The sequence below is a fragment of the Nylanderia fulva genome, unplaced genomic scaffold, assembly GCF_048542155.1.
Source record: "Nylanderia fulva isolate GAGA-0341 unplaced genomic scaffold, ASM4854215v1 Scaffold2, whole genome shotgun sequence".
Lineage (NCBI taxonomy): Eukaryota > Metazoa > Arthropoda > Insecta > Hymenoptera > Formicidae > Nylanderia > Nylanderia fulva.
This window is the reverse complement of record NW_028190263.1, coordinates 8836749-8860441: the sequence shown is the minus strand read 5'-3', so window position 1 is coordinate 8860441 and position 23693 is coordinate 8836749. Positions and strand designations below refer to the sequence as shown.

Here is a 23693-nt window from a genome sequence, read left to right as displayed (position 1 = left end):
AAGTAATGCTAGAAAATTGACCATAACAATGATAATAATGAATTTTTTTGCAAAAATTGCAATAAAATTGTGCATAAAATTGATGACATTTCGTGACGAAACCGTAAAGAGAAAATTAACTTAATCGCTTATAAAGGGATCATTCAATTGAATTTTCTATGCGATTGTTTGATGACTAATTGTGAGGAAAATTTCGAAAGAATTATAAAACAGTCTTAGCTGTTCTTTTCAATTTCCAAATTAAAATTTTTATTCGAAAAATCATATATAAAAGCTAACTGTCAAAACACATTTAATCTGCCAAAGCATCTCGAACAAATCAAACTTCCTTTAATTAATTTGTACATAAATGTTTCACTCTGCAAATTTCATTTTAAAATACATTAAAAAATACCACAGGAAAAATGTTTTGAATTCGAAACTACTCATATAAATTGCTTAATATATATAGCTTTGTTTTGTTATTCTTTAATTTTATTAAAATTATAATATATGTTATATAGGTACGCCATTTTAATCTGAATTCTTCACCACCTGCAATATTACTCAAATATAAATTAATTTATACTAAAACGTGATTTTTTTTTAAGTAATTATATTATTTAAAAACTAATAAAATAGACACTGTTTACTTTTATTACGATACTTTCGTCAAATACCCTATCTATTAATTATGCGAGAAATGTTTATTCGTGTCATTCTACCAATTTTCATGTATTAATTATCGTCTTGTTAAACTTCCGTAAATTTAATAAGCTTGTTAGAATGTTCATATCCCATAGGTATACTTGATCTCAATGAGAGAGACTGCCTTAGCATCTTAATAAGAATGTTGTTGCTTATATGACACGTGTTTAAATTTAATGAATAGGGAGATCTTTGACTTTTTGAATAGATAATTTAAAAAATAATCTTTCTAATTTTTAATAAGTAATAAATTAATTTAACCATCTCTTATACATATTATAACTTATGTCTTATTTATAATAACAATAGAGATTAATTATTTAGCTTTCCTTAAAAAAGTACTATAAATATTTACAGAAAATATGTTTATATCATGGAAAAAGTACTATTCCAATAACATTAAATATATTATTGTTAAACTGCTATTTATTTATTTACATTTACGCAATAAGTTTAATTCATCGAATCAAATGCACTAAAGTCGAATAGATTGTTAATTTTTTATTGCCGTTCTTCACTTTCCGTATTTTTTTTACTATTAAATAGCTATTGTTATAACACAAATAATTATCTTCGGAAAATAAAATATAGCAAAATAGAGTAATATAAAGATTAGAGTATAGGTAAAATAAGGTAAAATAAAACAAGGTAAAATAAAATTCCAAATTAAAGCATGTTTTATTATTTTCAAGATCATATCAAACATATATTTATACATTTTTTTAGGAAACACCTATAATAAATCCTGTAATAATATAAATATTAAATTTAATTATTTACAAAATATCTCTTTAATGATGTTGATTTTTGCGTACGATATAGAGATTAAGATTCCTAGATTAGAATTTATGATAATTTTGTGTGAAAAAATCGCTCACATATAAAGCTTAAAATATGACATAATTTAATAATATACCCTCTTTATACTAAAAAAAATCTCTCCCAATAAATTTGATATATCAGAGTGAAAATTTTAAGCTTTGAAAGATTTTAACTGTTCTAAATTATTAATTAAAGAATTATAAAAATTTGACTGTTTGGATATTTTTTTAATCCATAAAAAATAAAAACTAATAGAAACGAGAACAAATTGTATAATTCCATGTAAGTTTATTATTAATTATCTACACAAAACAAAAGTTTCACGTCATCCGGTATTTTCGAAACAAACCTATAATTATACAGTATTCCATATACATATATGTATACGTATGTATGTATATTGCAAATTTTCTTACATATAATTGAGACACAAACTATCTATAAAGAATTCAATCCACTTCAATTCAGTTGTTACTATTGAAATTAGATAATTTGAGATAATTTCTTCTTTGAGAATTTTCTGTCCATTAATGTGATAGTACCACGTTATGTAATTTATATATTTGCAACTGACAGCTACATATTTTTTCTTAAAAGAAAATTGTGTTTTCTTTACACCACTCAATTTCTCGCATTATTTTGTGCATAAAAGTATTGAAATAAGATTATCAAAAAATGAATATTTTATAAGATACTTTATAGTTTATGTAAAATGTCACTAAATTACATAATATCTCGTAAATTATTCACTTTTTGGCCATCCTATTCTTATAACTTTTTATTCTAAATATCGCAAGGAATCGATTATATATGATAAACTTATAGTGATTTCATTTAAAAAAAAAGCGGGAGGATCAACATGTTTTTTATCCATAATTACTCCTTTATTATGTGTTGTAAAAAAATCGTTCAGGACGTCTCGACTTATTTTTTAACAAGGAATAACGCTACATATTTAGTAAACGCGAATTAAGTGACACCCTGTGGAATCGGAAACTCGTCGTTATATCGCTACGACTTATGATGTCCTGTAAGAGAATGTCTCAGAACAGGTGCTCAAAAAATCAGGAATAAAATAATTTATTCCTTCGATAATGATTTCAGTCTATACGTATTGTGATTACAGTTAAGAGCTTGAATCAGTGATATATGGCGTATTCCTTTTACTTACCTACTCTTCTTAGTTTCTTTTCTGTTGTTTTCTGGTCAGAAAGAACTAGGTCAGAAAAAAATGTAAACATCAACAGAAAGGAAAACAAATTGGATAAGTTAATGGACGATGTCACGTGACATCACGTGCATAGAAAGTTGCTTTGCTCAAAGCTTGCTGCTGATGTTTCATAACGATGTAATAAAAGCGTTTCCGCTAGGTATATTTGCAAAAAAATAGTCCTTGGGGTGCTCCGACAATCTCTAAACATTATTTGGCTGAATATCCGAGCACCTTGTACATTATAAAAGAGGAGAAATTAACTCCATGTATGAAATTGGCTGTTCACAAGATATTTCCCTTTCTAAGGCTGGTATTCATAGTCCAATCTTATATTTAAGATCGTTCTAAGTACGGTCTTGAGATGCTATTCGATCATTGGTTGAATGGGATCTTAAGACGATCACACTTAAGACGACCTTAAATATAAGGTCAGAGAGTTCCAATATACGGAAAATTTATAATATACATAACATAAACTTTATATTGAAACATGCCCTAAAAAAGGCCATGTTATTGATATTTGTTGTTGTTTTTCTACGATCTACAATGCTGATTTGTGTTTATTTTATTTTTATAATACAATATATCCTATCAGCAAATTCAGTTGGATGCATTAGTGCGCACTGGTGCACGTTAAAGGTTATTGCACATAAATTTGCAGTAACATTAATAATTAAAAATGTAAAATAATTAATACTAAGAGGTAAATATTATTATTGTACAATACAAATAACGATAATAACTCGTACTATTATAAAAATCTTGCTGTTTTCATTACTTATTCCTATATATTATAAATTTATGCACAAAAACCTTTAATGTGCACCAATGCGCACTAGTGCATCCAACCGAAAATTCGCTATATGATATATCTCGTAAAATATTTATTTTTCGACGATCTTATTTCAATACTTTTATGCATAAAGTAATGAAAGATATATATATATATATATATATATATATAAAACTGTTAGAAATTACGTACTTTTTCTTAGAAACAATTATGTGTTTTCGTTTTATCAATCGATTCTTTTCAGAAATTAATTTAAAAATTATTCCATTATCTATATTATATAACAAAATATTTTCTTTTAGGTATTTGTCGTACAACATGTAGATGTTTGTATGTTCAGCAACGGCAAATTCAAAAATGTTGTGGCCCTTGTGTCTTCACAAGAAGACTGCCCTGTGGGTCCAGGCAATACTTTGAAAAAAAGCTACGCTCTCAGACCTATTAAAGGTTCAACCAAAAATTGGATCGCCTTAGAGGACAGCTACACTAAAACTGGAGCAACTTTGGCATCAACAATCATTTGTCCCGGGAACGGAACTGATGACAGAAATGTCTTTGCGATTTACGTATCTTATTATGTAAAGGTAATTTTTTAATTATAAAAAAATAGGAAATGTAATAAGTATCATTAAGTATATTTATTTTAAGAATGAAGCTCAGACATTGAATTTGCATAGAAGATACATATGTAATAAAAGAAAAATCAATTTAAATTCCCTGAGTCAATAAAATCCAAATACAATAATAATGCGTAAGAGTTTCATAGAAAATTAATTTCTCTTAAAATTGATTGCGCGCAAGACATAAAACTTTCTTGGTGCAATATTAAGTGATTGAAGTGATCTCTCATTGAGATTTATTTTTAATAAACTAATGTTCTCTTCCTCATACTAATGTTCTTTTCCCCACACACCCCCTTCTTCCGATCCGTTCGCATATAAAGGAAAACTCGACAAGGAACAGTTCAGTATCAAGCTGTTCCTTTCTGATAAAGTGAGCTGAAACGTTGAAATCAAACCAAAGGTCTACGTCGGTTATCCGAAAATCAATTCTAATATTTGTGTACGCAAAAACCTCAAATATAAAAAAAAATTTTACCAAATTTATGCATTATTACCGCATATTATTCTTATTCTGGGAAATTAAATTGTAGCTTTCACATTAAAATCATATGAGTTCTTTATTTTATTTTAAAAAAATCAATTATGTCTCTTAATTCATTTAATTCAAAAAAATTAATTCATAAAATCCATAAAGATCCATAACGATCCTAATTTGATTTTTCTTTTAAGGTCAAATTGCTGATTTCGGCAATGGGTGGTGAAGTTTCTTTGAAGTTACCGTTCGCGCTCATGCACAGTAACACAGATCCGGATCTCGTAGGATTCCCGTCTCCCATTCGAGAATCGCCAAAGCAATTAGGAAGAAACATAAATGAGATTACAGAGAGACCAAGCAAACAGGATAGTAATAACCACAGGAATAAGGAAAATAAGCTGGAGGCTATTAAAGAGCAAAAGGAGTCGAGAGTGACTGATGTGGACCTAATAGAACACTGTGAGGAAAGTGACAGTATCTGAGAGCGGGCGCAACGAGACGATGCAACGTCACGGCCGTCTTTTAGGAAAAGCAGCGATACAAAGACCATGAAAAATTCGAATCATAAGACATGCAGACTCAGCGTTACCATTCAGAGAGCTTGGTGCTGCTTCAGAAGAGCCTCTTAGTAAAACGAACGAATATTATTAAATATTCAAATCTCAGAGTATCAAACAGTAATGACTGATGACATCTAATTTACACTGTCATTATAATTCGTTTTATTTTTTTTATCGGGGAAAAATATATACTACTAAAAAAAATAGGAAATACTTTTTATACCCTAAAACTTAAACTATTTTTTAAATCACTGAAACTCGACGAAAAATTATCATAGATAAAAAATTAAAATAGTAATTTGAAGCTTAAAGTTTGAATTTTAATGTGCTATCAATAGTTTAAAAATTTTTTATATCTTTCTTACTCTGTGTTTTCAAAAAAGAACATATTGATTTAGCCCTTAAAATTACATATATTCGATAAAAAATTTTTTCTCGAAAAATTTAATTTACGTTTCATAAACTACAATATTTGACACAAAACGCTTTTTTTACATTTTTTACTGAGTTACACGATTTTAAAACTAATCTGTATGTGTGAGTTACAGAATATAAAAAATATGTAATTTTAAGGAACAAAACAATGTCTTTTTTGTTCACGAAAACAATGTCTTTTTTAAAGCACAGAACAAGAAAGAAAAAGAATGCAAAAGTTCACATAACGCATTGAAGTTAAAACTTCTAAAATACTTTTTTAAATTTTTTCTCTACAATAATTTTTCGTCGAGTTTTAGCAGTTAAAAAAAAGCCCAATTTTTAGGGTGTGAAAAGTGTCCTTTTTTTAAAGTATCTTGTACAGATAGGAATTGCACTGATGGAAAAATGAATAATCCATACCAAATCTTATAAATTCTCACTATTTTTACGGCTACAAAAATAAATGTGAATTTCATGTTTTAGAGAAAATAAAAAGTATAGAGTTCAGGAGTTTGTTAGATTAATCTTAGAAAATAATAAACAACTTATTGCACTTTTCATGAAAAAATAATTTGACAGAAATGCGATTATAATTAAATAATCGTAGGATGCTTTCCAGCAATTAAACACACTCATACATATATGTGACACAGTGTCACTTGTAGCTGGAACGTTGCTTAGTTAGTTTTTTTTACCGCAAAAGTGCAAGACAGTTACTTTATAGATCTTTTTCAAAGTTAGTTTCAAAGTTAGTTTTCAAAATTAGTTTTTAAAGAATTTTTTTTAATTTTTAAGTTTTTTTTATTTTTTAAAAGTTTACTGCCTATCGCTCCGAAAAAAGTAATCAAATATAAAAATGTCGGTATTCATGGAGTGACACAAAACGACTACGCAGTCGAACACAGGATTTTAGCTGTGTCGATTTATGTCCGTAGTTGAAAATCATCGTACACTGTATTACGCTTTATTTGTATGCATCATCTGTATGCATTGCTGAAAAGCACCTACAGTTTATAAACTACTGAATATCAAAAATTGCACCATGTACTGATTTCGAATTATCGTGCAGCTTATGATAAGATTTGATCGCTCTCGATAAAAGAGGAACATTTAAATAATTAAATGTCATTGCTGTAATTAAATGTTTGAAGTTGTAAACTATTAGAAAGTATCATATAGACGTCATGCTTACAACAAGAAAAAAGATAAAAATTGAAAATATCTATTAATGATAATGTTATTTTAAAATTTTTACTGCAAAAAGGAAAAATCTCCCAAAAGATATATTCCTATATATTTACATACACTATTAAAATTAATATTAATGTAATATATATGTAATATATTCTTATAATCTATACTAAAATTATTATAAAAAACGTACAACCTCATAGATGTAAATTGTTTTAAATTTTTTGTGTCTATATCTTCCTACATCTAATATATATATGATACTCTATTATCATTTTAATTTTTCAGATTCTACATTAATTTTAAAAACGTAAAAGAATAAGCAAAACGTGTTTACTTTTATGTATATATAGGATGTTCCTGAATTAAATGGCCAAACTTTAAATATAAATTTTATATATGCGATAAAAGTTAAAAAAAATTTGATGATTATTTCTATCACATGCTCAGATTTTTCAAACAAATGTTTCTAAAAAATCGCAAAACGAATTGAGAATAAACCCGCCTCATAACAAAAATGGTGACGATTTATTAATATATACTTTAAAAAATTATAATACACATAAACGCAATCGAACGAATCGAAAGTTATACTGCTTTTAAAAGCAAGATTATTTTATATTCCACATAATTACAATATTTCACCGTTGCACATTATGCGTTACATATTTAATCGCATTACTTTTCTGTGACAGACTATGTACATACAATTTCAATCATCAAATAAGTAGACATAATTGTGTTAGTTTATTCTATAAAAGCATTCAATGCACTAATAATTATTTACAAAAAGACGAAATTTTGTTTACAGTGCCAAGCCTGTTGTGTTTATACATAAGTTTGTCAATGCTCTTTAATTTTCAAAACAAAAAAAAGATATTTTAATTATTCATTCCTATAATTCTATAACTTCAGAAGTTAATGTCTCTAGAAACGTTTGCGAGTATACTTCCAAAGAAATTTTTTCTGTTTTACGATCCTAAATTCATATTTTAAGTTTGGCCATTTAATCCGGAAATATCATGTAAAAAATTATAAATATACAATTATATCTATAAAAATATCTATATTAAATAATATTAAATTAAAATGATCAATTATATTATACTATATTCTTTCCAAAAATAAGTAAATATATATTTTATATTATAATAATCAATATATAGACTATTTAAATCTTTAATAGCATGTTCTTTAATAATTGTGAATTTAATTTCTTAAGCTCCTGCTTTTATACACCCCTGCAGTTATATTATATTATTTCACCAATTGTAATGTCAAAAAAGAATTTATGTGAATTTTTTCTTTGTACTATACTGTCAAAATAATTTAATTTTTTTGTATATAATTATTTATATAGACTAAACCATAAAAGATACCAATTCTTTTTATTTTGTGAATTTATACTCTCTGAATAAACTATATTTATATATGTACATAACTTATGTAACTCTGGACACAAATTAATAGATACACAATTATAAAAATTATAAATATCTATATATATCCTACAAAGATTTTTAAATTTTATATAAATTTTAAATATTACAATTGATCATATATTAATATTTTATTCAGTAATGATAAAACGTCTTATACAATTATATTTTCTTCTTTTTAAAAACATATTTTGACTGAGTATATAGTCTTATAAAAAATTATAAATTATAATTAATAAAAACCCATCAATTCACAATAATAATTTTCAAAATAAGATAATATTAACATCTATAAAAACAATGTTTCCTCTTTCTTCTTCATTTAAAATAAAAATAGATAAAGATATATAAGAATGTGCAATTTGTATTATCAAAATTGTAAATAATAAATTCATAAATATATTGATTATGTATAATGAATATTGTATAATATAAAACTCTCATACATATTATTTGTAATAAAATATGTATTACATATATTTTTTTCTCAAAAATATGAAAATACATTTGCAAATCATTAACAAAGATATGTCCTATAATTTATACAATTTTGGTAAGTAATGTTTTTGTGTTAATATAAAACTAAAAATTTTTAAGGCATCTTAGTTTAATTCATTAAAATGTTATCGATGTATGATGAAAGTCATTTAAAGCTTCCTTAATTTAAATTCCAATTAATTTAATTGGCAATTAATTCAACTGAGAGATAATCCTACAATCATCTCCAGTAAAATTTCTAAATATACATATGTATATATATATGTATATATAAAATATAAAACATGCATACATAAGTAAAGCAATCATAATCTTTCTATCTTTAGATTACACAACTAAATAATTTTATGTATATTATCAAAATAATATTAACAAAAGATTTGTTCTTTATTGTTGTACTGATCTTTATTGTTGATCACAGTTTACGGCACTAAGCAAGTATAAAAAACATTTTATTACCATTTAGTGCAGCGATCAACATGGCACATCACATGTTAAATAAATTATTAGGTTTTTTAGATAAAGATATAAATCTACTACTATCACTTGCACCTATTTTCAAATTTAATAAAAGTTAACCCTATCACTTGATTTTCCCAAATTCAGATTATACGAATACAATGTCAGTATATAATTTACTTTTAAGAGCATTGTTAATTATTATAATATTAAATAAGTTACTTTAATATTTCATATTAATATTGTAAGTTATTGTAAGATTTAATATTATTTATTATTATTATATTAGTTTTAATATTTTAATAGATTACTTTAATATTTATAATAAGTTATAGTCAGGCTCAGTTATATAGTCTTTACTTTCTATGACTATTTATAAAATTAAATCTCCCACTATTATTCAATTTGTGTGAATTCTTGCACTGCCTATCCTTTCTCAAGACTTAGTGCGAGTACAGGAAACTATTGCACTAAATTTCGATACACTACAATAAAGAACAGGCCAGTGCTATTTGTACTGCAATAAAGAACGGTGTTTAGTTGAGAAAGTTCAGCAATAAAGAACAAACCTAAAATATATATTATTTCATTAATTGCCAATTAAGTTTATTAAAGTTTATTAAGTTCATTAAGATGTCAAATTATTTTATTTTCATAAATTAATATAATTGAGATATAAATATGTATCATGCAAACTTACCATGCCACTGTGATCTTGCATTTCCTCTAACAATTTGCTTACTAGCTTTGCTAGCATCGTCCTGCACGTTGATCAAGATATATTTAAATCTTCCAAAACCATCGATCTCAACATCTAACACTTTGTCCAATAACTGAGACATTGTAACAAACCGGTGTTTATTTATTTCACCTGTAACAAAATAGAGATTTAATAATAAACACAAAATAAATATATCTATAATATAACCTAACAAACAAGCCATTTCTATTTATATCTATCTGCATTTATATTTTTGCTACTATCAAATAAAATACAAAGATTAACATATCTCAAATTTCTATTTCAACGTACGATATAATATTACTCATCATAATTGTTATATCAATTCGTACCTCTCAAAATAAATTGCCGGCCGCTCACCACCACTAATCTAGATTTTAAAAGAAAAGACATGACTTGGAATTTTTAAGTGTCGCCATCTAACGGTGTAGCTTGAATTTTATTTTTCAAGTACCGCAGTACCGCTAAATATACGAAATCCTGCCTGCCTTCTAATATTTATTTACATCATATGGCAAGGTTAAACGTTAAGATGATTATTGCTTTCAGTGAATTTAGTCAGTGCTTTCTCTACAGAACTTTGTGAGCTTCACTAAAGAGAGGAAGATATTAAAATTCGCGTGAGGTGGAAATCAAGGATGATCAACAATATAGAAGCCGATTATACCGAAACGCTTCATAACATATGTAAAATCTCATCAAATAGTAAGTTAAAATTTTATGTCTACGTTTGCATATATTTATAATCTTTGAATCTTCGGTTATTGTCTCATGACGAATTTCTTCAATATACTCTAGCCTGCTGTATATACATTAATCAATATAGATATGAAAGCAAAATACAATAATTCTGCTTTTATACAGCATCTGTCTTTTATCATCAAAATGAACAAATCTGAGCACTAAATGTTATATTATATATATTGCAAGTCATTTCCAATTAGACAACAGAATTAACTTAAAAATATTTAAAACGATCAAATGCTTAATATTCTGTCGTCAAACACAATAAACAGTTAAAGAATATATCCTGTTTATTTACAGACTTCTATTTTTATTTTCATATACACTAATCTTTAATGTATATGGGTGTGTGTGTTTCAATATATATTTGCTATTAGATTTATAATTTATATTTGGTCTTTGTTTAGATGTCTTGTGTGAAACCACAGATGTAGTACCAGTACGAAAATTATTTGTCAATAATTTAGCTGAAAGAGTTTGTGTCATTTTTATTTTTTTTAATTCTTCTGCAATATATTTTAGTGGTGTACTGTTCAAATGTTTAAACTTTGTTTATAGACAACTTTGGAAGATTTACACAACTGCTTCTCTGCATATGGGCATATTGAAAGTTACTACTTAAATAATGATCAAGAGAAAGAAAACTATGCATTTGTTACATTCAGTAAAGTAGAAGATGCAATGAAGTAAATTTGAAAAAAGAGATTATTAGCAAATAATGTTAATGTTTAATTAAAATACAATAATTTTTTGTAACAAATTGTAGAGCTATACAAGAAGGAAGTAAGAAACAAATAAAAATACACAATAGGGAGCTAAGAGTGATGGCTGTGAATTCCTGGCATCAACCGGATAGTATGGACCAAAAATTATATAATATAGGAGGAATATCGAACAAATCTTCTGAGGAAAAGTCTACTAATGAACAATATTTGCAAAATGATACTGAAAATGTGTCCATTTCTAGATTAAATGAAGATTGTTTGAGACATATTTTTTCATTCTTACCAATTATTGACAGAATTCGCATAGAAAGAGGCAAGTATTTTATCATATTAATGCTTTATACATCTAGCATGTTGCATTTATTATTTTTGTTTTTGTAAGATAAACTGATACGTTATTTATACACTGTTATTATTATTTTTACAGTTTGTAAATACTGGAAAGAGATTCTATGTTCTTGGAAGGATATGAAAACACTAGATTTTTCACCTTCTACATGGGGATGTACAAATACTGATATAATTCGTAAAGCTATACTAATTAAAGTATTAAAAAAATGCAACAAAGTTCTAACAGAAATAAATTTATCTCTTATAAATTCTTTTTTAAGTCACGAAAATACATTGACCATTGTTGGAAAACTTTGTCCAAAGCTTACAAATGTCGATATTACTGCACTAACGGTTTCTGCATCAGACATTGGTACATTAGCAAGTAATTGTAAAAATATAACTAAGTTTAGCTTAGGACTTTCAACACGTGATTGTGATGATGAATTAATAAACTTCTTCAAAGTGAATAAAAACTTAAAATATTTTTCCGTAAGTAAAAATTATATTGCAGGCAAATCTTTATTATTTTTGCCAGCACAAACGTTACATACACTTAAATTAGAGAGATGCGAAAATATTAAAGATAATTTTGTCCAAGTAAGTCAAAACTTTTTATTTTATTGAAACTTATTAATAAGTACATATATAAAACACATTGACATTTTCATGTACAGGTATTAAAAAGATTAGAAAATTTGAAACATCTTGCATTATATAACTGTTTTGAAACACCTGTATCCACATTAGAAACTATCGGCACATATTGTAAAGGTCTAGAAAAGTTAGAGATTGGAGAAGGAATGTTTTATGATGCACAAAGATCGGATGTATTTTATTTAACTCAACTTGTCAATCTGAAAGTTTTGAAATTTATACGCAGTCATTTAGTGATAGACGAATTCCTTAATAATTTGGCGAACCATTGTCAACAACTTATCTCTATAGACATTACAGGTAATGCACAATTATAAATTTTTTAAATTAAAAAATTAAAATATATTTTTTGTCAACTTTTTAATAATGTGTTATTTATCCAACAGGTTGTGACAAGGTGACTGATGATGGATTAAGAGCTATCATGACATTATCAAAATTGGAAAAATTAATCATTAATTATTTATATAATATTACTGGTAAAGAATTGAAAAATATTTCTAATAACTTTAAAGAGTTGGAATGTCGAAAATGTATGAAAATTACCGATCAGTACATGTCAATGTTTATCGAAACCACACCTTGCTTACAATTACTGGATATTTCTGGATGTCATAAAATCACCAATGTCACTCTCGATACTGCTAAAAGCGTCTATAACAATCGAACTGATAATATAATGTTAAAGATGATTATTGGAGGAACATCTATACAAGAAGCACAACCGTCTCGGCTTTTGCAAATAGTTAACGAGAATTTATGTGATGGCACTAATACATCAAGAAATTCAGATGAAGATAGATTTAATTTTTCTACTAGATTTTGGATTAATGAAGCTATAGATTACGAATATGATTCTCCGATTGAATCTGACATGGAGGTTTAAAAATTTGGCATGCTTATTTTCTATGTATAATTATATTATCAACTATACTGTTAATAATTTTTAATACATAATGTTGCATAATGATATTTTCTTTTATATTGTAAATGTTATCTTATTATATGAATAAAGAGAAGTATAAAAAATAAAAAAGAGATATTATTAGTTCTACTATGATGTGTGATTTACCCATCCAAAGAATTTTCTGGATACTCCATTGCTGTGAGAAGATATTCCACGCGTGGTATCGCCTGCAACCGACTACTAAAATATAATCGAACAATAAAAAAATCAACGATTTTTATCTTTCAACATTTATAGCGAACATTAAATTATAAAAAGATTTCTAGGAAACTTGAATATAATATACAAAAACTGTATTTGTTAAAAAATAGTGATAAAGCAGTAAATACATATAAGTGCAAAGAAGAATATGCATTATGATTTGAAATTGGAGCGATGACATTTAGTCTACGAAAAATTAAAATTATCTAAATAAATCTTATCATTAATTTCCTTGATAATTTTACCCAGATAGCCACAGTAATTATTATGACATCAAAATGCATCATTTTGATGGCAAATGATGCATTTTGACATCAAAATGATGTCATAATAATTATTGTGGCTATCTGGGTATTTATAGCGTTGAATAATTGTAATTATCTAAATCAATTAATAATATTTTAATAATTTATGAATATTTATATTTTATTATTTTGTATAAATTAACAGTGGAAAAATAAATAATTACTATATATATGCAATATAAATGATAATATAATATAACTAACATGTAAAAAATATAAATTTAAATATAAAAACTGTTTTCAAAATTTCAATAAAATTGCCCGTAAAATTATAAATTTCTTAAAAGACTTGATATTTATTCACGACATTACGCGCGTTAAATATACATAATGGATCATTACTTGAAAGCTGTTCTTTTCATTTGTGTGATATAATTATCTTTTCCTTTTAATTTTAAAATTCTGATAAAGTAAAAGAAAGTATAAAAAAATAGAGAATTTGTTTATATCATTAAATCAATACCATGTATAATCGCGTACATATTTTATTAATAAAAAAAATTGTATATGACTTACATAAAATCATATTACATATAGATACACTGAGTATTAATACATTAAACATAGAGTTACACTTACAATATTGTGATTATTTTATTTATAATTAATATAACGCTTAGACACAGACATAGTGTATCCATACAATTGCAATTATTATGCACATATTTGCAACAAGGAATGTGCACATATTTTAATAAGTGCTATAGGAATAATGAACTTTGCAGAAATGTATGAGTTAAATCGCTTAATAAAATTGCTAAATTATATTGGCATATTAATACATTTTATCACACGATTCTGCTACAACTAAATATATATATTGTCGTCCTATGATAGGTAATAGAGACCACACTTTACAATAAATGGCATATGTCGATCCATATTATTAATATTACCGTTTCTATTAATTGCGATATAAACGTAATAGGAAAGTTTACTTCTTGAGAGCGTTTTACGCTTCTACATATACATGTTTTGAGAAGTATCTCACCTGATTTATAAACATCATGATACATATTGTAATCAACAATCTGATGATTTTTAAGCCAATTCAGATTCCATTACATACAATATGATACTAACTTACAAATTGTATCTACAAAGTATATATTCAACATAAAAAATTTCCTTAAATAATAAATCAATTTCTAAAATTACAATTTAATATATATATACTATTTATTTACGCTTTTATGATAATCTTCTGTACTTGCGATACTTGAGTTACTGATGAATATTTTAATTCTATAAAAGTTTACCAATAATAATGATAATCATTGATTAAATACTAGAAAATTAAATGTGTGCTTACATGCGAATTATATTTAATGTATATAAAGTGAGACAAGTATAAAAGAAAGAATTGATCTCAATATCTAGTTTTTCAAATATTGGTGAATCTCAAATTAATTGTGATTAATATAAAGCGACATTTTTAAAATGCACTTTATACACATTGTACATACAAAAGGATTTTGGACATACAATTAGATGGACAAAAAGTCAATCCTTTTGCTATAGTTTGAGTAAATTCTCTTTTTTATAATAACAATTATTATTCATTAATGGATAGAAATGTGATATTTCAAATGTATTCTATTATTATCACGTCTTTTATTTATATCTTTTGATAAAAGGGCAATAATGTATTAGATCCAGTTCTCATCGCATATTTAGCATATTAATAGAATTAAAAATCTCACCCACTGTGCATACATATACATACTTTGCAGCAAAAGGACTAACATATGTTAATTCTATTTATCTTATAATTCGAATATATATGTAAACAATGGTTCAAATCGTACGTTATGATAAGTATTGTAATCATTCAAAATGTAAGGCCGCAATTATATATGAAAAATCAGTTTGTTTCATCCACTATAAGTCGGTACTGATTATGCGATGATAACAGTTGGCCTTTTATATCAGATGTATGATAATCTATATATAAATCTAGATTTGTATATCAGTATTGATAATTTTTGCAAAAATTTAATCGTGTAAGCAAATAAATATTTAAAGGATTTGAAAGTATAAATTATATATTATCGAAATATTTTTTATATCGCATTTTCTAAAATGATTATTTTATGACGAGAAACATTTCACTATATAAAAAAGTTAAAATTAAACTTGAAAACGTTTTGAATCGCAGCTATATATATTGATATAAAAAAACAATTGCTTATAATATGAAATTTTTAATTGTGTAAATAACGTTCCTATGGATGTGTGTCAGGTACAAATGTTATAGAAGTAATTCGATCTAGTTAATTTTCTCTCAAACGAGATGTTCGTAAGTTCGATGCTCATTTATGTATCCTAATTATATATCACGGGGAACATAATTTGCCCATGAGTTTTCTAATAATAAACTTATATATTGCAATTTTTTTCTTACATACTTTCAACATAAGCATAAAAGACAAAAATATAAAGTAAAAAGAAATTAATATTTGGCACAGTGGCGTGCTATGCGCAAATTGTTTGAACAATGTTTTACATCTTACGCTAAGCGAGCAGATTTCAAATGAAACATGATTCGTCCTCGTTCACGAGAATAGGCAAGAGAGATTTCATCTATATCATAATAATGTTTTAGATATTATCATTGCTCTTATACGTGACCCATGATTAATCATTTCTTTCTCCTCTATAAAAACAAAAAAATTACCAAGATAGATGATTTAAGATTTCTGTTTCCTCACTATATTCATATCGAATTATGAACAGTAAGGAAATAGATACCTTAATGTGATATTAATCAATCAATCAATTTTATATTACTATTTTCATAGATAAATCCTTTGATAAACACTTGAATTAATTTACATAGTGCTCAATAGTAATTAATTCGATAGAGCGTTCACTTTAGCGCATCTTGAAATATTTTATATATAAAAAAATATATAAAATAATATATAAAAAAATCGCTATGAATGAGTATACGCAATGGATATACGCCACCGTTTGATCGAATGAAAACTTAAACAAATTAAGAGATGACTTAGGAATACTGAACGCGAATATACGTAGTCAAGTATGTAAGAGTTACATTTATTCAGGATTGCACACTCGTTAAATGCGTTGGCGTAGTTGGTTTTAAGTCCATCGTACGACACACCCATCCAGCAAAGTCTACCTTTTCTGATTCAGCCTTTTTTATCCATTCGTGACTCTGGAATGTATAAATTCGTGAAATGTAATCTCTCTCCATCAAGCTATCAGTTTTCTTTTTATCAATATTTACTTTTACTATATATATATATAATGAAAAATGTACCATTAACGTCTTTAGATCTGCTCTTTCGGCTGGGTTTTTCTTTAAGCACCGATCGACGAAATCCGTAAAGGCGTCGCTAAATATTCCAGACGGCAGTTTCGGCGGCGGCTCGTTCACTATGTACTCCAACAACTCGAATACTGCCATGGGTCTTGGACTGCTCGCGCCTACAAGATGGAGAATCAACGATATTAACATTTATTTATTTATTGTATTATTTGGCATTTCGCGAGTAAATACTGACTGTGTCCTGGCGATTGCGTAGTCGGGGTAGGTACATTATTCGTCACCGGATTCTCCGCAGGCGATTGTGCCGATGGGGGACCAAATATCGAAGCTAGAGTCTTCTCGTCTGGCGGTGGAATCGGATACATCCCGATCGCCATTTCCACGAGCGACAGTCCGAGTGACCAAACGTCGCTCTGTACAGAGTAATGCGTCCCTTGGAGTCTCTCCGGCTGTAAAAAATATACAATACATTAATCCGGATATTTTGTATGTCATTTTGACGTTTACTACTTGAGTCCATATGATAGAATAGCTACAATTATTCGACAGCTTACCGACATATAGCTTCGTGTCCCGACAAATGAATTGGCCATCGAATCGATCAGTTGACCGGAAACGCCAAAGTCACAGATTTTGATCTCGCCCGCACTATTAACTAAGATATTACTTGGTTTTACATCGCGGTGCATTATGGCATGTTTGTCTCGCAAGTAATTCAAGCCTTTCAAAACCTGTAAAAAAGAATAGCTCGCATTATTTTTTTTTCCAATGCAGAGTAAAAAGATAAACTCTGACCTAGTACAGGGTGTTCCATAGGAAATAGCTGAAACTAATCAGCTGTCGTTTTTTAATGCATGCAGTTATTGAGCAAACAAAAATTGCGTTGAAAAAAGGAAAGTCTACATTTTTAATGGATATAAATAAATTGTTGATTTTATGTGATTATTGACACTTTTTTCATTACTTTTTATCAATAAAATAAATTGGTATACAACCATTTTATTTATATTCATTAAAAACTGCAGACTTTTCAACACAATTTTTGTTTTCTCAATAACTGCTTGTATTACAAAATGACAGCTGATTAGTTTCAGCAATTTCCTATGGGACACCCTGTACAACCAGTTCAGCTGAAAAGAATAAACCTATTATTGTCTGAAACATGAATGAAGAAACAAGTACAACTCAACAAGTTGGCAGTGAGACGATGGTTTCAAATCGTTATTGAACAAAAAAAAAACGAGGAGCGTATATGTATTATATGCGTTGAAGTTGTATCTTTCCCAATATCTTGTATCTCGTTGCAAAAATGCAGGCGAGCACTTCGAAGACGCCGCAACCGAGCCGCATATCCTCTATACTGCATCAACCGAGTCGGATGTCCTCCATACATCTACATAAGAAGAAACTGACCGAGCAGGAAATACAAGAGCTACATCAGGAGTTAGAGACCATTGATCATGTGATAGCTTTGAAGATTCTATGCAAGAAACTAAACACAAACCCGGAAACGGGTTTGACGACGGAAGAGGCGAGCAAAATTTTCGCACGAGACGGACCGAACGCTTTATCACCGCCCAAGGTCACGCCGGAATACATCAAATTCTTAAAGTGCATGTTCCATGGATTCGCCGCGTTGCTCTGGGTCTGCGCGATCCTATGCTTCGTCCTGTACGTTGTCACTTATTTAATGCGAGAGCCCGATGTTGGAATCGTGTGGCTAGGGATCATCATCGTCTCGATATGCATCACTTCAGGAGTATTCGCGTATATACAAGAAAGCAAAAATATCAAGGTGATGGAATCCTTTAAGAAGATGGTGCCCACTTTCGCCACGGTGATACGCGACGGCGTGAAATTGCGTCTGGGCACGGAGGAGCTGGTTTTGGGTGACCTGGTGGAAATACGGATGGGCGACAAAATACCGGCCGACATCAGGATAATCGAGTGCCGCGGACTGAGGGTCGAGAACTCGAGCATCACTGGGGAGAGCGAGCCGGTGACCAGGACGGATTATCCCACTGACAAGAATCCCCTCGAGTCCGCGAACGTCGCCTTCTCCACATCATTCGCCGTGGCCGGTGACGGCAAGGGACTCGTAATCGCCACGGGTGATAACACGATGATAGGCCGATTAGCCGGACTCACGTCGCACCTCGCCAAGATCGAGACGCCGATCGCCAAGGAGATCAGACACTTCGTCGAGATCATCACGATCGTGGCGGTTCTCTGTGGCCTGGCCTTCTTCTCCCTGTCACTGATGCTGGAGTCGAATATTGTGCGAGCATTCACCTATCTGCTCGGGATAATCATCGCCAATGTGCCTGAAGTGTTGCTGGTGACCGTGACGACGGTTTTAACGCTGACGGCACAGAAAATGGCGAGTAAGAACTGCCTGGTAAAGAATTTGGAGGCGGTCGAGACTCTGGGCTCGACGTCGGCGATCTGTTCCGATAAGACCGGCACTCTCACCCAGAACAAGATGTCCGTGTCCAATCTGTGGTTCGGTCACACCAGGTACAACTTTCCACCGGGTGAGAGAATCGGCGTCGAGAGAGACCTGTTGCTGGAGAAGCCGGCCTTCGGCGTCATGTTGAAAGCCTCAACTCTCTGTCTGCGTGCCGAGTTCACCGCCGAGTCCTACAGATTGGCGCCCATCGAGGAACGCGAGATCATCGGCGACGCATCCGAGACTGGTATCCTCAAGTTTTGCGAGCATATACATCCCACGCAACGGTTCCGCGAGACCCATCCGAAGGTGGCCGAGATCCCATTCAGTTCCATGACCAAGTATCAGATGTCGATACACCGGGACGTCGACGGCTACACGATGATACTGAAGGGTGCGCCGGAAGTGATACTGGAAAATTGCACGACAATCCTGACGGCAGATGGGGAGACCAAAGAGATGACCTACCACGATCATTCTATATCTCGCAGAGCCTGCATGGAGCTGGGCTATCTTGGTGAACGCGTACTCGCGTATTGCGATACGCATCTGCCGGCCGATGTATACGGGCCGACCTACAAGTTCAATACCGATTTCTATAATTTTCCCACTAAGGGATATAGATTCGTGGGGCTGATAAGCTTGCAGGATCCACCGAGGCCTGGCGTACCCGAGGCAGTGCAGAAGTGTCGCACCGCCGGGATCAAAGTGATCATGATAACGGGCGATCATCCGGTGACGGCAATGGCGATCGCCAAGAAGGTGGGTATCATAAGCGAGGGTCACGAAACCCGTTACGAGCGGGCGATCCTGCAGAACAAATCTTACTCGCAAGTGAGCGATTTGGTGGACACCTGCGCGACCATCGTCACCGGTGCCGAATTGAGGAATATGGATATGACCGAGTTGGATAACGTAATACGCCATTACGAGGAGATCGTGTTTGCGAGGACGTCGCCGCAGCAGAAACTGCTGATCGTGGAGAGCTGCCAACGGTTGGGAGAGATCGTAGCGGTCACCGGCGATGGTGTTAACGACTCTCCGGCGTTGCGAAAAGCTGATATAGGAGTGGCGATGGGTATCGCCGGTTCCGACGTCGCCAAGAATGCCGCAGATATGATACTCATGGACGACAATTTCGCGTCGATCGTGACTGGCGTCGAGGAAGGCCGCCTGATCTTCGATAATCTAAAGAAATCAATCGCGTACACTTTAACGTCAAGCGTACCAGAAATGTTGCCGATGCTGAGCGGCCTGATACTCGCGATTCCCTTACCGCTGGTCATCGAACTGGTCATCTGCATAGACGTCGGCACGGATGTGGTTCCTGCGATTGCTCTGGCGTACGAGAGAGCCGAATCCGACATAATGCGCCGTGCACCGAGAAACCCTCAGTACGACAAGTTGGTGAACAAGCGTTTGATATCCATTACTTATGGCCAAATTGGAATGACGCAGTCCTTTGCTGGATTCTATACGTACTTCATGGTGCTTATGATGAACGGCTTTATGCCCGATCGTCTTTTAGGTTTACGAATAGAATGGGAGAATCCGTCTATCAACGATCTACAGGATTCCTGGGGTCAAACCTGGACTTACGAGAATAGGATGAATTTATTGATGGAAGCGCAAAGTGGATACTTTCTCTCCATCGTTATAACACAAATGATAGATTTAGTGATGTGCAAGACCAGACGCAACTCCATCTTCCAACAAGGAATGGACAACTGGTTTGTCAATTTCTCTTTCGTTTTCGAAGTTATTCTGACAGGGATGTTACTCTACATTCCAGGCACAGAGTACGTTTTGCACACAATGCCACTAAAAACTTATTGGTATTGGCCTTGTTTACTACTAGGTGCATTTCTTTGGATTTATGATGAATTTAGACGATTATGTATCCGTCTCTTCCCAGGTGGAATTATGGAAAGAGAAACGTATTATTAAAATGTTCTTTTACTGTTATAATTTCATAGAAAAAAAGTAGCTACATATTTTCAATACGTAATTAACATACTCATTTGTTAAAAATCTATCACATGTGCACAATATCTATGTGTATCTCATGTTTTATCTTATTACGTTTAATTAGAAAAATAGTTGTTATTAGATTATATTATTAGTATTAAAAATATATATGCAGGGTGTTCCATAGGAAATTATTGAAACTAATCAGCTGTCATTTTTGAATGCATACAGTTATTGAAAAAGCAAAAATTGTGTTGGGGAAACAGGAAAGTCTGCAACTTTTAATGGATATAAATAAAATGTTTGTATACCACTTATCAGCTGTAAGAGCTGATTAGTTTCAGCAATTTTCTATGGGACATTCTGTATATACTGTTATCATATTTAATAAAACTGTAAAATTCTATTCCTTCTTTTCTCTATAACTGTATTAGTAATAAAAAGTTGACTTACAGCAGATGTGATTGTACCTAAAATAGGTTCTGGAATTCGTCCTGCTTTTTTCAATATTAAGTCTAATGATCCACCATCCATATATTCCATACATATACTAATTTCTCCATCACTGAAATATATATATATATATATGTGTGTGTGTATCATTCAACTCTCATCACAAATATTTTATGTATATAATTTTAATAATTTATGTATGTTTCAAAAGTAGTTTTTAAGAAATTACCTGTAAAAAGCACCATAAAATCCAACTATATGTGCAAAATTACATTCATGAAGTACTTTTAATTCTCTGATTATTTGTTTCTTAATAGCTGGCTTTACTTCCAAATGTATTAACTGCGATAAAAATAAATCATGGATAAAAAATGCATCTTCTGTCTCTAACAAATATTTTGTAAGTATTTAAGAATTTGAAAATATACGACTTAAATTATTTACCTTCCTTGCCATTATAAGATCGTACTTTTTATGCCTGACTTTCATAACAACACCACCATTACCAGCACCCAGTTCACCTAGCTTCTCAAAATCCTCATCGCATAATTCTCCAACTTTTTCTTTCTGTCCTAGAAAGCTCTTTAGTCGTTTTCTCTGCTCCTCATCCATTTCTAATTCCTCTAATCTCTCTTGAATAGTCTCTATGCCACTTATTACACCACTGCAAATAATTTTTAGAATTATGTCTATAATGAAAAATTTTGTATGATTATTTCATAACACATAGTAAAGAAAATTAAAGGAAAAAAAACTTTATATATAAAGACTAAAACTCAAGACTCTCAATTAAAAGTATCCTATAATGGCAGCAATATTCTAAATTTAAACTTAAATTTCCTTGAATAATTAAATCTTGAACATTAAATTACATCGATATTAGTTTCTCAATTAGTAGTTGCACTGGACATGATTAAGCCTTCGTCGTCAACTTACTCTGGTATCACTGGAGGTTCCGAGTAGGTGGGTAAAGGTGGGACCGGTGATGATGGTGATGCTGGTATCTGTTCTATCGAACCAGGTAGTGTCAAATTGAACTTGTTCTTTGGATTTGACATTTGGTAAATTGCTGTTTAAAAAGTGTCAACAATAAACAGTAAATACTACGCGAGATTATTACTTGATGCTAATGTAGACTCGCGAATCATGTAACATTTATCTTTTTTTTGCAAATGTCTCTTATCTCTCTTCCTAATTTAATAATGTGCGAGATATTTGTTATCGAATAATAATTTATTTATATCTATATATATATATATATATATATATATATATATAATTTGCAACTCTCTCTCTCTCTCTCTCTCTCTCTCTCTCGCATAAATCTCAAGTCTGCGTCGCGTGAATCCACAAAATGATGAATCACTCGGTATATATTGCTGATAAGAGCGAGCTGTCAAGCTACCCTCTCGCAGATCCGTTAATTGTCAGGGTCGGAGCATCGATGAATTACTTGGTTCACTGACGATTTTGTCATTCTGTAAGGGACACGTTCCAATGACGTGATAGTCGCTGACAATCGTCGAAAACTATGTACGATGCGGAAAAACACGTCGATGTTTCTGATAAGGACGTAAAACGATCGCAAAAGATCAAGAAGAGAGGTTATACGAATCTTCGCGGGAACCGCGAGAATATAACGCGAAGCACAAGTATATGTTGCAGGGAAACGAGAAAAAG

The 23693-nt window shown here is 30.5% G+C and overlaps 5 protein-coding genes across 9 annotated transcripts in view; 3 read left to right on the top strand and 2 right to left on the bottom strand.

Annotated features, from left to right (window-relative positions):
• LOC114937164 (phosrestin-2) overlaps window positions 1-7869 on the top strand; it is a 71268-nt gene extending 63399 nt beyond the window's left edge. For all 3 annotated transcript variants that reach the window (XM_029310590.2, XM_029310589.2, XM_029310591.2), the window contains 2 exons: window positions 3818-4099; window positions 4808-7869. In XM_029310590.2, the coding sequence (XP_029166423.1) occupies window positions 3818-4099; window positions 4808-5095 (570 nt within the window). In that variant the 3' untranslated portion in view covers window positions 5096-7869. The remainder of the gene's footprint in view (window positions 1-3817; window positions 4100-4807) is intronic.
• The window catches only part of LOC114937165 (14 kDa phosphohistidine phosphatase), a 95632-nt gene extending 85300 nt beyond the window's left edge, over window positions 1-10332 (bottom strand). Inside the window, exons 1-2 of the mRNA XM_029310592.2 lie at window positions 10252-10332; window positions 9878-10048 (exon numbers count right to left, since the gene is read on the bottom strand). Of these exons, the coding sequence (XP_029166425.1) occupies window positions 9878-10048; window positions 10252-10312 (232 nt within the window). The 5' untranslated portion in view covers window positions 10313-10332. The remainder of the gene's footprint in view (window positions 1-9877; window positions 10049-10251) is intronic.
• A 64-nt stretch (window positions 10333-10396) lies between these two features.
• Window positions 10397-13411, top strand: LOC114937163 (putative RNA-binding protein EEED8.10). The gene is made up of 7 exons (XM_029310588.2): window positions 10397-10624; window positions 11071-11138; window positions 11222-11349; window positions 11430-11701; window positions 11816-12318; window positions 12396-12675; window positions 12762-13411. Exons 1-7 carry the CDS (start codon window positions 10558-10560, stop codon window positions 13259-13261), a joined length of 1818 nt encoding a protein of 605 aa, XP_029166421.1. The 5' UTR covers window positions 10397-10557; the 3' UTR covers window positions 13262-13411.
• A 904-nt stretch (window positions 13412-14315) lies between these two features.
• On the bottom strand, window positions 14316-23667 carry Dsor1 (mitogen-activated protein kinase kinase 1). 3 transcript variants are annotated; one of them, XR_014924584.1, is made up of 9 exons: window positions 22950-23667; window positions 22458-22677; window positions 22243-22355; window positions 22014-22125; window positions 17698-17874; window positions 17379-17592; window positions 17135-17301; window positions 16600-17029; window positions 14316-16504 (listed from the first exon to the last, which is right to left on the bottom strand). XR_014924584.1 is itself a non-coding variant. In XM_029310538.2 (9 exons), exons 1-8 carry the CDS (start codon window positions 23069-23071, stop codon window positions 16913-16915), a joined length of 1242 nt encoding a protein of 413 aa, XP_029166371.2. In that variant the 5' UTR covers window positions 23072-23667; the 3' UTR covers window positions 14316-16504; window positions 16907-16912. The 3 variants fall into 3 exon arrangements, 2 of the variants coding, with proteins under 2 accessions (XP_029166371.2, XP_029166370.2); XM_029310538.2 differs by having other exon boundaries at window positions 16907-17029; XM_029310537.2 differs by having other exon boundaries at window positions 14316-17029.
• On the top strand, window positions 18449-21701 carry LOC114937131 (sodium/potassium-transporting ATPase subunit alpha). The gene has a single exon (XM_029310536.2). It carries the CDS (start codon window positions 18453-18455, stop codon window positions 21537-21539), a length of 3087 nt encoding a protein of 1028 aa, XP_029166369.1. The 5' UTR covers window positions 18449-18452; the 3' UTR covers window positions 21540-21701.
• Window positions 23668-23693: the final 26 nt, after the last annotated feature.